The sequence below is a fragment of the Actinia tenebrosa genome, unplaced genomic scaffold (assembly GCF_029948245.1).
Source record: "Actinia tenebrosa isolate PJP-AT-01 unplaced genomic scaffold, QUT_ActTen_1.0 PGA_scaffold0__85_contigs__length_37466705, whole genome shotgun sequence".
NCBI lineage: Eukaryota > Metazoa > Cnidaria > Anthozoa > Actiniaria > Actiniidae > Actinia > Actinia tenebrosa.
The window spans coordinates 26293148-26305784 of record NW_028292569.1 but is presented as its reverse complement, the minus strand read 5'-3'; the positions used below and the strand labels follow the sequence as shown (position 1 = coordinate 26305784).

The 12637-nt window shown below is 38.4% G+C and overlaps 1 protein-coding gene across 1 annotated transcript in view; it reads right to left on the bottom strand.

The window, feature by feature from the left end:
- The window catches only part of LOC148913957 (uncharacterized), an 83742-nt gene that overhangs the window by 19772 nt on the left and 51333 nt on the right, over window positions 1-12637 (bottom strand). The window contains exons 47-58 of the mRNA XM_089025660.1: window positions 11486-11728; window positions 10617-10922; window positions 9420-9552; window positions 8444-8865; window positions 7502-8044; window positions 6533-7096; window positions 5597-5818; window positions 4944-5242; window positions 4314-4551; window positions 3165-3716; window positions 1001-1210; window positions 150-415 (exon numbers count right to left, since the gene is read on the bottom strand). Of these exons, the coding sequence (XP_088881786.1) occupies window positions 150-415; window positions 1001-1210; window positions 3165-3716; window positions 4314-4551; window positions 4944-5242; window positions 5597-5818; window positions 6533-7096; window positions 7502-8044; window positions 8444-8865; window positions 9420-9552; window positions 10617-10922; window positions 11486-11728 (3998 nt within the window). The remainder of the gene's footprint in view (window positions 1-149; window positions 416-1000; window positions 1211-3164; window positions 3717-4313; window positions 4552-4943; window positions 5243-5596; window positions 5819-6532; window positions 7097-7501; window positions 8045-8443; window positions 8866-9419; window positions 9553-10616; window positions 10923-11485; window positions 11729-12637) is intronic.

Here is a 12637-nt window from a genome sequence, read left to right as displayed (position 1 = left end):
GTATATTTTCGGAAACCAAAGTTTAATATGGGTCCCATGTTCCATGCTTTAATCTTACCCAAACTCTGTGCAATCCGTAAGCCAGCTCCCTTTGCTCCGGGGTACCATTTCCCTTATCTCGAGTCCCGTGTCCAACAGTTACTCCTTACCTTACGCAATCCATCCGCCAGTTGCCCTCGGTCGCGGGTCCCAATTGTTGCCAGTCTAGTCAAGAAACTAGTCTTATCGTAGTTATCCCTGAACAATATATGTGTAGTTGCCGGGCCGTTGTAGTCTACCAATCCCAAGCGAGTATCAGTGGGCGAGATAACGTACTGGTTGATGATAGTCCTGATCATGTCTCTCATGGTGGAGAAGTAATTATCAGCATTCGCTCCCGACACACCCAAAACGAACCCGAGATCCAAAGTTCTTCCTGTGGTGAAAAAAATGACTGTCAATATTTTTAAAGATTTTAAAATTTGTAAAATATTTTGAATGTTAAATGTTTTAAACATGTGAAAAGTTTGTAATATTGGTCCTTTTAACGCATACACCTAAATTGAAAGAAAACTGTAATGCTGCTCTGCCCTGCCCAGGTCGCTGCTCTGACTCCCGTGTAAGGATCAAACAAAGCTGGAAATGAAAAAAACGAAAATCGATTCCCCTTGGAACTTTGTGTAATTAGCCCACCCAGAGGTGCAAGAAAACGCCCCATGTTGGGGTAATCAAACGCATTTCTGTTATCTACTCTATTTTTATTGATCTTTACCCCGAGACCACTGAAAGCCTACGATTTTTCGCAGCACCGTGGTATTCGCCAACTTTCACGTGAGTAGGCGGAGATCATAGCTAAAACCCTAGTACGGCTATAGTAGGGTTAACAAATTGCCGTATCGTTTACCACTCATGCGAAACCGCCTAAGAGCTAATATTAACATTGCGTTGGTTTTTATCTATGTTGCCCTTTTTTAGGGGGTATAGAGTGCAAACCTGCATCCAGTTTAGTGAAGGTACTTACGGCAGAATCCTTTGTGCTTGACAGCAATTTGTTTTCGAATCTGACATGATTTGACTTTAAGGACACATTCATTAGCGTAAGATACACCATCATTACCGCATACTGGATCACCATTGGTTGGGCATGTTGTATCACACTGACATGAGATCGAGTCATTGGCCAATGGGACGCACACAGCGTTAAATGGGCACTTCACGTTCTTACAGGGATCTATGATTATAAAAAGAATTAAAAAGAATTAATACATAATTTATAGCTTTTTGGAGAAAACATATCAAGCTTTACTCTATATGTTAGTGTCGAAGTTGGAGTTGAGAAAGCTCACTTCATATATGGTATAATCAATTCCATATTTGGATTGTGCGGAAAAGCGGCAAACAAAAAGGCCGTCGTTTTATAACGAATTCGACATGAACATTTTTGAAGAAGAAAAGAGAAGAAAAAAAAGACAAGTAAAAAAAGAAAAATTTTGTAAAATCGAGGAAGGATACGGGGACGATGCTAACTCGTGTGTCTGCCTCGCAGACAACAGACACAGTCAAATACGACTCTCAATGATTGACGTGTGACGGAGACACCATCGAAAGTGTTTTGATTTGTTTGTTTTTCATCACAAACTCTTCTGAATGAGTCCCGAAACCATTTTTTACATCAGCCCAATTATCTTTTCACATTTGGCCTCACTCTTAGGCCAATATCCTCTTATCTAACATAGTGATCAGCCAATCAGCACATGAGTTGGAAATTTCACAATTACTGTAAAATCACTCAATGAGATTCATATTGAGCATGTCCATTAAGTACATAATCCATAGTGAATCAGTTGAAAAAATAAGGAAGTGTTTAGGCACTATTTCTGCAAGCTAACCATATAATCGTTATCTGTGGAAAATAACAAAAAAAACTTGTCTCTAGAACTTCACTGACCTACCTGCTTGACAAAGGCAAACGAATGTCTAGCTAGGAGAGCTAAGCAAACGGTTTTAATCATTAAAGATTATTAGGGTTATAAATAAGTTAAATACTCACTACATCGTCCCATTTTTATTATGGTTATGTTCAGCTTCGAAAGGCACGACTCTCTATGAAGAGTGCATTTATTAAGATAATCCTTGTTATTGCTAGCGCAGACCGGTTTGTAACGAAGGTGACAAGTTCTATCACACGCGCAATAGGTAGAGCCATCCGGTCGGGAACGACATCGTCCAAAGAAAGGACAGGACACCCGTGAACAAGGATTTATTGCTAAGAATTGAGAGAAGGTTAAAGGGAGAATAGAATGTTAGAATAGATAGAGAAGGGGAGGCAAGGAATAGCTAGACATGCAACGTAAGAGGCGTAAAAAATAGAGACAGTCAATAAACAGAACAGAAAGCCGGACACTGAGACAGACAGACAGACAGACGAGGATACAGGCACACAGACAGGAACGATGTAGACAGGCAAACAGACAAACAGACGGACATGCAGATGACCATGCAGGCAGGCAGACAGACGACATACAAACATATAGAGATAAAGATAAAACAGACAGACAGACAGACAGAAAGACAGATATAGAACTATTAAGGCAGACAGACAGACAGATAGAGAACTATTAGAGCACCTTGAACGAAAAGTAGGAAAATATTAAAGACCAACTTACAACAGAAACCATTCCGCCTGACACTAATATCCAGTCTGAGAGTACGAGATTCTCTTATTAGTTGACATTTATTCCAGTAAGTCTTTCCATTACTACCACAAACAGGGCGTAGGGAGAGTGGGCACGAACGAGAGCAATTGTAGTACGCAGGTCCTTCATGGGACATACCATTAAGTTAAAGAAAAAAATTAATAGAAAACGATTAGTTCATGAATACAGAAAGTGAAGATTAAGGAAAATGGGCAAGATTATAAGAGAAGTAGATCAATCAAGTCACGCAAGTTATTATGGGGATGGATTTAGTAACATATGATTCTGACCATTTTTGTCCCTCAACCAAGTCCAAGACTATTTGGGTGAAACACTTAGCTAGTTGCATCTACTATATAAAATGTTGTCAGTTCTCAATTTCGTTTGGTTAACAAAAGTTTTGAATTAATGGAGACATGTGCTAGCAATGACGTCATATGCCAAATAAATAAAAAAATTTTAAGACGTCACGTTTTCGTGACAACATACCGATGAGAACTTTAGCCATGATCTTGGTAGCTGTATCCTTATGGTTTGTTACTTGAGGTTTGTCAATCAGGTTGTTGGGATCTGGAGTCAACTTGATGAGCTGGTTCTTATCCGGGGTTGTTCCTATAGCAACAGGAATAACCTTTATTCCTTCCTGCTCCAATGTCTTAGCAGCCCTTATGACGATGTCCATGTTCTCAGACGAGGATCTGTCTACAGTTATCACCAGCACCTTGCGTACCAACGGCTTGGAATACATTCTGAACATATTTGATGCCTCATCCAAAGCTTTCTTGATATTTGGACGCCCGATTGAGCGAGGAAGCACAGAAATATAGTCAATAAGCTTTTTCAGGCTACCAAAGTCATCGTCGAACTTGATCTTTGGATTCGGCAGATCTGAGAATTCAATAAAGCCGTAGCGTATCCTGTTCTGCTGGTACTTCTCGATGATGTCTTTGATGGCATCCCTCAGGTGGTTGTAGATCACCTCACCTTGTGCTCCAGTGGCGGAGATTGCAAACGCCAAATCCGTGTACCTTGAGATCAAAACTGAAGGAAAAGGGAAAGGGAAAAGGAAAAGGGATAAAATTATAAACCGAATGCAAAAATGACCGCGTTGCATTTTTTTTTTTTTTTTTTGTATAAAATAGTTTTAAAAACAGTAATAAACACTGTTCTCCAAAATAACATACGAATAAAAGTACATTTTGAAAGTTAGAGCTTTGTACCAATAAACCAGAAGAAAAACCCTCGAATAGAGGGAGACACCCTACAAAAACCTACTCACGTGTGATGCCGAGTCCAGGGGTGCTTACCATGGAAACCAATCCAAGTCCGTTTGGAAATTCATTCGCTAATGGTAAGAACGGAGCGGAAAACTTTGACTTTTGAAAAATGGTACATGCGTCTACCGAAAGAACCGAAATGAGCGGGAAAAGTGGATTACCTCAATCGGGACACCGAGTCTGGCACTTTCCGGTTGGAATGATACATACCCTTTGATTTCCAACCAGAATTTCCGGTTTTCCGGGTAAATGGTAAGCACCAGAGGAATCGAGCACGAGACCCTGAAGTGAGAAGCGAGTGGACTACCGCTACGCTATCCTCGATTCCCGATGTAACATACTGGCGTTGATATATACTTACGTTCTGATTGTTTGCACAGTTGTCTTGATAAAGAAGGTGCAAAGTTCAAAAGATCTTGGTAGGAGTTCAAGCTGTTGTAGAAGTTCTCTTGCGATGCTGCTCTGCTAAGCTGTGATCTACTCACCCTTGAACCAATACCAACAGCAAATACCTTGTAGCTCTTTTCCTTCAGGGCTCTGGTGGTTAGTACAACAGCTGGTGTGGATGAATCGTCTCTATCAGCAACCACGACAATCGCCTGCGAATAAAAATGAGTCAGAAATGTCAGTAAGTATAAAGCATTATGTACGGGGTACTATGCACTTTGATTTGATATCACGGTAGTTACGTGGCAATAACTTTTGTATTATTATCTTGCGACTACCAAAAGAGTTAAAAACAGTGTAACATTTAAACAATATTATTGGCTTATTCAAAACTGCATTTGGGATTTCATGAAAAAATTGATTTTTCTTTTAGTTATAGAGGCCTCGCTGAAAACCACATTTGTGATGGGCGCATCCTTCGGAAAGATTATTTATTTTTGATTTATTATTATAAAAAATAAAGTAAAAATGTTTTGAACTAAGATTCTGGTGGTTGTGTTAACGAGACGTTATTATGTAATTATGGGAGCAGAGAATTCTTTACCTTGACGTCATCTCTTTTGTTTTTGGTCAAGATTTCGTCAGCTTTCTTCAATCCTTCGCTGTACTGACTCCCTCGTCCCTTTTCTGTGATTCTGTCGATCATAGACTTCGTGTCCTCTTTGCTTAACTTTCCATCAAAGTCCATGCTCACGGACGCGCTGTTGTCGTAATATACTATAGCGAGTTGAAGGTTGTCTTCTCCAACTTCAAATTCATCAACCAAGGCTTTCATGAATTGCTTCTTTAGGTTGAAACTTCCACTTCCGACAACGAAGACTAGCGAAAGGGAATGATTACAGGCTGAAAACAAATAAAAACAAGGCAATAAATCCATTAGTGACTGAGAAGAAGTCCGGCAACAAATCACTACAGCTACGGCTTGTGCTTCTCCTTACACTTCTATCGTGCTTACGCCACTTCCTGCGTGCTTTATTACTGAACGGAGCACGGAAAATGCTGTTTTATTTGTTAAATAAATCATACTATGTGGTCAGTTGAAATGGTACAAAATCCCATATTATCACCATTGTAAACAATGTTTAAGATGAGAATTGTTAATGATAACACAATTTCGTTGTTGCTTATGACCTTGCAAGCGAAATCTGTACCGTGTGTCTGGACCTTAGAAAAAAGTAACTGAAAAGAATACACTACCTGCGCATGCACCATTCTTGACGAAACCAATATCAGTTTTTGCGTTACAGGATTGTACCATTCTGGTGCAGTTGTTAGTGTAGGTGACTTTGTTGCTTCCACAGACGGGTTTATAATCTGCAGTGCATCCCGATGGGCAAACACACGATACTGTGTTATCTGGTGCCTTGACGCATCGCGAGTAGAACTTACATACTGTCTTGAGGCAAGGGTCTTTAAGAGCTATATGTGGAGTATAAAACGAGGAAAATGTAAATCAAGAATGTAATTAAGAAATAGGAAAACAAACAACCAAGACAACAACACAACAACAACAACAAAATAACAACAACGACAACAACAACAACAAAACAACAACGAACAGGAAAAAAAATGAAAAATAAGGAAACAAACGCCTGTGAGGTAGCATCATGGGGCAGTATTTTAATCACCAAAATCCACTTCGAAACATGTTGTATAAATATTTTCTTACTCTTCTCTTTATAAGCCAGTAAATTCAATCATTTATACAGTGAACTCTCGCCTTGCGGACACCCCGATATTACGGACACCTTGCTATTACGGACAGGAGAAAAATCCCCGACAAAAAGATTGACAAAGAAATGACCGTAATTAATTCTCGCTATTACGGACGCTCGGTATTACGGACACTCATCCTAACCTATCAGGCTAACGTTAGAAATATAATTTACAAGAAAAAAACTAGTGAAAAAAAATTACCAAGTTTCGACGACATCTTATCATCATTATCAAGTAAAGTAAAAATAAATAAAATAATTATCATCAACGACAATAATAAAACAACATCATCACATTACTAATTAACACCATAAAATAAATGTATTTTCATCCTCAATAACATTCTGACCATATATAACAGCAATAATGAACATTTTACAAACAGCAGCAAAAACAACAACAGCAACAAGAACTGACCTTTATTTATTGCGTCCATAATTATCTTTCCAAGTCTGTCGGGCTTCTCTCGGTTCGAAGTCGTTACAACATTGTTCTTATTTTTATCAGAAGCAATCAATACAACCTCGGTGGAGTCTATTTCATTTCCGAATATAACCGGCACAATCTTGATCTTTTCTGTTTCGTATCTCTCGACAATTCGTCGGATATCATCAGAACTCACCGACCTTTTATCGATTAGTACGACAACGACTTTACGAGCACCATCGCGATGGCCATTCGAGGTTGAAAACATTTCCATTGATTTCGAGAGAGCTTTTTCGAGGTCTGGTTCACCGAAGGATCGGGAGAATGTACTAAGCAATGTCTTCAGCTCATTTTTATTGCTGAATTGGTTTTTGAGTAATAAGCGCACATCCGGTTGATTGCCGAAGGTAACAATGCTGTACGATAACTTCTTGATGCCATATTCTTGTATTATTGATTGGATAGTTGATATCATTGCATTGTAGTTGTTCCGAGAGTCTGTTGCAGCTGCACCTAGTGAAAAGACAACGTCGAGGGTAGGAATGCGATGTACATCTGACAAAAAAGGAAATGGCGAGTCATCAAGAGAAGAGAAAAAAGAGAAAAGAAAGTAGATAAGAGGAAAATGAGAGGATAGGGAAATAAATAAAAGTGAAGAAAATGAAAGAATCTGATTGTTTTGTTTCCTTGAACGAAATCATCTTCAAACTATTACTTTTTCTTAACCCTGGGTTGTTTTTCTTAACACTTTGGGTTGTTTTTCTTCTTCTACACCTTCCAGTAAATAGACAGAAGTTGTAAATATAATGGCTATAAAATGCTATCTGGAAAATTTAAAAAAAACTTTTTCTACACTCTATCACTTTATGTTATTAAAAATTCAGTTTTATATCCTAGCTAAATGAGCTTATTATTTTCCTTATCCTTTCAGTCCAAAGTTTAAGCGCAAGAATATCTTACCACTAGTAACATTCTTCATAATCGTATTTGCCATCTTCTTGGGATGTTCGTCTCCATTGAACACAATGACATCGGCATCCTTAAAGTCAATATCGAAGTCTGTAATTGCACTCCTTCCGATAGCTACTGGAATCACACGAACGTCTTTGTCATAAATCTCTCTAATTTCTCTCTGAATTACATCCTTATTAGCCCCTGTCCTCGTGTCGGTTATCACGACTAATATCTTACGGGCGTCTTTCCTCGTGACATCAGAGCTATCAAACAATGTCTTGGCTTCTGCGAGTCCCCTACTCAGACTTGCAATCCCTGCATTAGGTGAGATACCCTCAATCAATCGTTTGAGGACGGCGTCATTCGGAATACGATCTCTTAGACGCAGTTTTACTGTTGCTATACTTCCATAGACGACTATACCATATTTGATCTCATTTGTGCCATATTTGGTAACTGCAGCTGTCATGGCGTCTCGAATGTTGTTGAAGTTGCTGGGTTGGGCATTGATGAGGAACACGAGGTCTGTCATTGGAACTTTGGGTGTATCTGGTGACGAAAGAAGCAATGAAATGAAAATTATCATCGAAAGCCAATGATGATTATGATAATTATTATTATCATTATTATCATTATCATTGTTATCATCATCATCATCATTATTATTATTCTTGTTCTTGATTGATGGATGGATGGATGGATGGATGATAAAGCACAACTGCCAAATGTAAATAACCTGTCAATTTCCAAGCTGAAGATGACTTCTCAATTACTAAAATTTATACTAACATGTCAGGTGACCGTACCCCACTTATATCGAGCAGTTGTGTCAAAATAAACATGACGAATAAAAGGGACATGTCGATATTAGTAAAAATGTGGGGTTTCACCTCTTAACAAGTGACACAGGTGAAATAACAATAAATATAAGATAGAAGCATTTTAAACCTTTAAGGACATTCGTCATAATCTTTTCAGCCAAATCTTTAGGATTATCATTTTTTCCAGCTTTAACCATAACATCCTTAAATGGAGACAGTTTCTTGATCCCATCTTCATCAGCATCACCTCCAACTGGTACAGGAATGATCTTAACCCCATCCAGTTCTAACCCCCTGGCAGCTTTCCTAACGGTCTCTGGGACATCCATAGGGAACTTATCTGTAACGACGACCACGACTTTCTTGGCCTCTGGACGAGAGGAACGCTGGAATGTCAGCATTGCTTGGTTCAACGCAGCCCCGTGATTGGGTTCTCCATTGGGACGTGTAACGCGATTCATTAGTTGGCGATAGCTTTCTTTGTTGGGGAACTCCACATCTGGACTGACTTCTACTGTTGCTCTGTCGCCGTATACAATTACCATATATCTATAAAGTAATAGAAACCATGTGAAACCATTAGGACCGTGGAGAGGCAGATTTTGATCAACTATCATCGAGAGCTTGAAATTAAAGTTAGTAAAATTACCTAACAGAAGAAAGCTTTTCCACTTTGCAGCATTATAGATGACCTTATACTAAGCGGTCACCCTCAGTAGTGGCCCCACAATGGCCGCACTATGGAGGTTGGCCGCTTTACAGAGGTCCTACTGTACATGCAAAAGCAATTGGAGGTGGCGTCGCAACATGCATTGTGCCCAGCAACGTTTTCCTCGTAATTGTGCTGTGCATCAAAAAAGTCTTTCCAATTGCAGTCAGTGTCAAAAAAGTTTTGAAAAATAGATTAAAGTAATTCGAGTAACTCGATTAAACTTGTCGCAAGGATCGCAAAAACGCCGAAAAATAAAATAAAATAAAAATTTCAAGACAAGCTGTGCACAAAGGAAGAAATCACAGTAAACAACTAATTCTTTTCAAATTCTCTTCAAAGCCATTTTCAGTGTTTTCATATATGTTGTAAGTTGAAAACCCTTCATACTTACTTCAGTTGAGATTTGCCATATTTATCGACGATTTCATTGAAAGTGTCTTTCATTAGCTTGAAGGTGGAATCGGCTCCAGATGTTGATGCGCTTATCAAGAATCCAAGGTCAATCTTGGGCACCACAAGGGAGTCTAGTGATGCAATAAAAATAAAATATCAGTTAATATTATCTAAAGTTATTAACACTGCCTCAACCAGAACCACTAGCAATTAAAGAAAAACAGCTGATAAGCAGTGTCATAAGCATCATCGTCATTGCCATATTCTTCATCATTTTCAGTTCCACTATCATTCATTTATAATTAGTATATGTAATAGGACTCCATGATGTCCAATTAAGAAATAATTGAACGAGGAAAATTCCGAGGACTGACAAAATTGAATGAAGCCGTAGGCCGAGTCCAATTTGGCAGTCAGAGGAATTTTTCGAGTCTAATTATTTCTTGATTGGGGAGCATGAAATCCCATTACCTATTAATTATATAGCTACCTAATTAATCCCATATCAACAAGACCTGTCCAATTAAGAAAATAATTGGACAGTTACCTATATGGGATTAATTAGAAGCTGTATAATTATTTTTATAATTATTTATTAATTATTTTACGAGGGTAATATAAGTAATCTTAAAGTAATCAAATGCATGATCCTTTTCACTATCCACATGTCCATCAAAAACACTAATTTATTCGCATCAGTGAGTGCAAAATGAGATATTGAGGTTAGCCCTATGGTGAATATCTCCTAGGATCGAATTGGAATTTAGGAATTGACTTTTGCGGAGGGAGGAAAGCCGGAGAACCCGTAAAACCCTCGAAGCACAGGAGAGAACCAACAAACAACTCAACTCACATACAACAACGAGCTCGTCGGGAATCGAACCCGGGTCGCATTGGTGAGAGGCGAACGCGCTCACCGCTACGCCACCCATGCTTCCCAACATCTCAGTAAATCGGTTCCGATTCCATGTATTCTTAAATGCGTAAGTATATAGGTGTCATTGTCATCACCACCTCTACCAAAACTCTCTGCAGGAACAATGACGACAACAGAAAGCACAAAAAAGAAATATCATCGAGATGGAAAAAAAGCAGCATCATTATTCACACCACCACTACCCACCTCCACCATCATCCGAACCTTCTGCATATCAATAACAAGGTTCATTCCTAATAGCATTCCTAATAAACATACCATTGACTGCTCTTTCAATGATTTTATCCGGCACTCGATCAAGAATCTGGGGCACAAGTAGGTCATCCTCATTAGGAGTCAGCGGTTCAAGCTCTTTACGATCAGCCTCGTTACCAAGGGCAACCGCAACAATACGGATACCATCTTGGATTATCATGTTAGCCGCGTCTTTGACATCTTCAACCACACTGTCAGATTTCTTGTCTACTATTACCACTAGGACTTTCTTGGCGCTAGGGCGACCTCCTTCTGATGTGGTGAATAGACTGGATGACTGCTCTAAAGCAGCTTCAAGATTAACACCTCCTGTAAATGAGTATATTTGGTACAATAAAAGTAAGGACATGTGCTGCGAAAAGAAGATCTGGGATGAAACCCATTTAATCCTCCTCCCCTCCCCTCCCCCTCCTTTTCCCCTTCCAGATGACTTAATAAGGTTGTCCGCAAAAGGCCATTTGCAACAGTCACGTGCTGATATATCACTTTGATAAGGAATCAATTCAGCCAAAGGTCTTTTGGGGAAGGTTCTGCTGGATAACAAACAAACTTTAAAATTCTTCCTTTGTATCTTGAAATTGAAATTTTCTTAAAAGGGAAAAAAGTATTTTGAAAAAGATTTTGGATATGACATTAGTAATCGAGCAAAAGTTATTTAGATTTTAAAAAATCCATTTTTTTTTTTTTTTTTTTTTTGCCAACCAGTAAGAGTCATTTGATTATTTCCTGCAAATGACCTATTCCAAAGCGCTCTTCAAGATTATTTTTATACGACCCACACAAATACCAACAATTTACGCTTTTAAAATTATATGTTTGGAATTCTTATGGATAATTGATTTTTTTCTTATATGTAATTTAGAAAACCTTACCTCTAGGCTTCGGTAAAGCTCCAATAAGTCTGATCAGTTCTTCTGTTTGGTAATTTTCTCGGAACCGTAAATGTACACTTGGTGGGTCCCCAAAGGTGACAAGACTGTATGCTATTCTGTCGGTGCCATATTTCTCCACGATTCTCTTGATGATGTCTTTCATTGAGTTAAAGTTCTTTTCGGCTGACAGAGCAGCTGCGCTGATAGCAAATACCATGTCCATCTCGGGTACCACTGGCTTGGCTGAAAAGACAAAGAATTCATGTAACCTTCGATTTCTGCAACTTACGACAAATGTATACGAAATTCCTGATTATAATTGACCTCTTTAGGTTGGGCGTAAAATTTTCCTATTTTTTGCTTGTCAATTTTTAGTACCTTTGCTTAGTATGACGGTTGGGCATGCCGAGGAATCGTATGAATATGGACGCAACCCAAACGAAAAATCTTATGCGAAAAAGAATAACAAATGGTCTGATAAAAGTGGGAAAATATTATAAAGCTGATTTTTATCATTCACGTCTGATGAAGGAGCTATGCTCTGAAAAAAACGTTAACGTTTTGTGAGCTTTTATGTTTTTCACATTTTTTCACATTTGTTCAACAGCTTATTAAGAGAAAAATAAGAAAATATTTCTACAACATATCATAAAGCTAAAAATGGCTATTGACGTGAAAACACCACTTCTCAAGCAAATCTCCACAGAAAAATAGGCGCTATGAGCCCTATAATGCAAGGAGTAACAATCGAAATTATACTCATAAAACGAAGACAATTTGTTTATTTGATTTGCTATGCCAACACTAAATGAATATCATTGGCATTAAAGGAAACATCTTCAGAGCAAACGCAGCAAAACCATGAAATAAAATCAAATAAATAAATAAATAAATAAATAAAATAAAGTTGATACTGGCAAATAGTAGCTATTTAGTTACTAGTAGTTGCTATGACAAAGACAAATACGCAAGAGAATGCTATGTGTAATAAATGTTCTGGTTAAGTGATAGCAACTATTAGTCACTAACAAGAGACCATGAGGGACAGAGATGGACTCTTCCAGTTATACCTTTGGGATATCTGAATTCCCGAAAAGTTATTTTTTAGATCTTGCGTACCCCTTAGGAACACTCTTCCTTCATGGTCTCTTG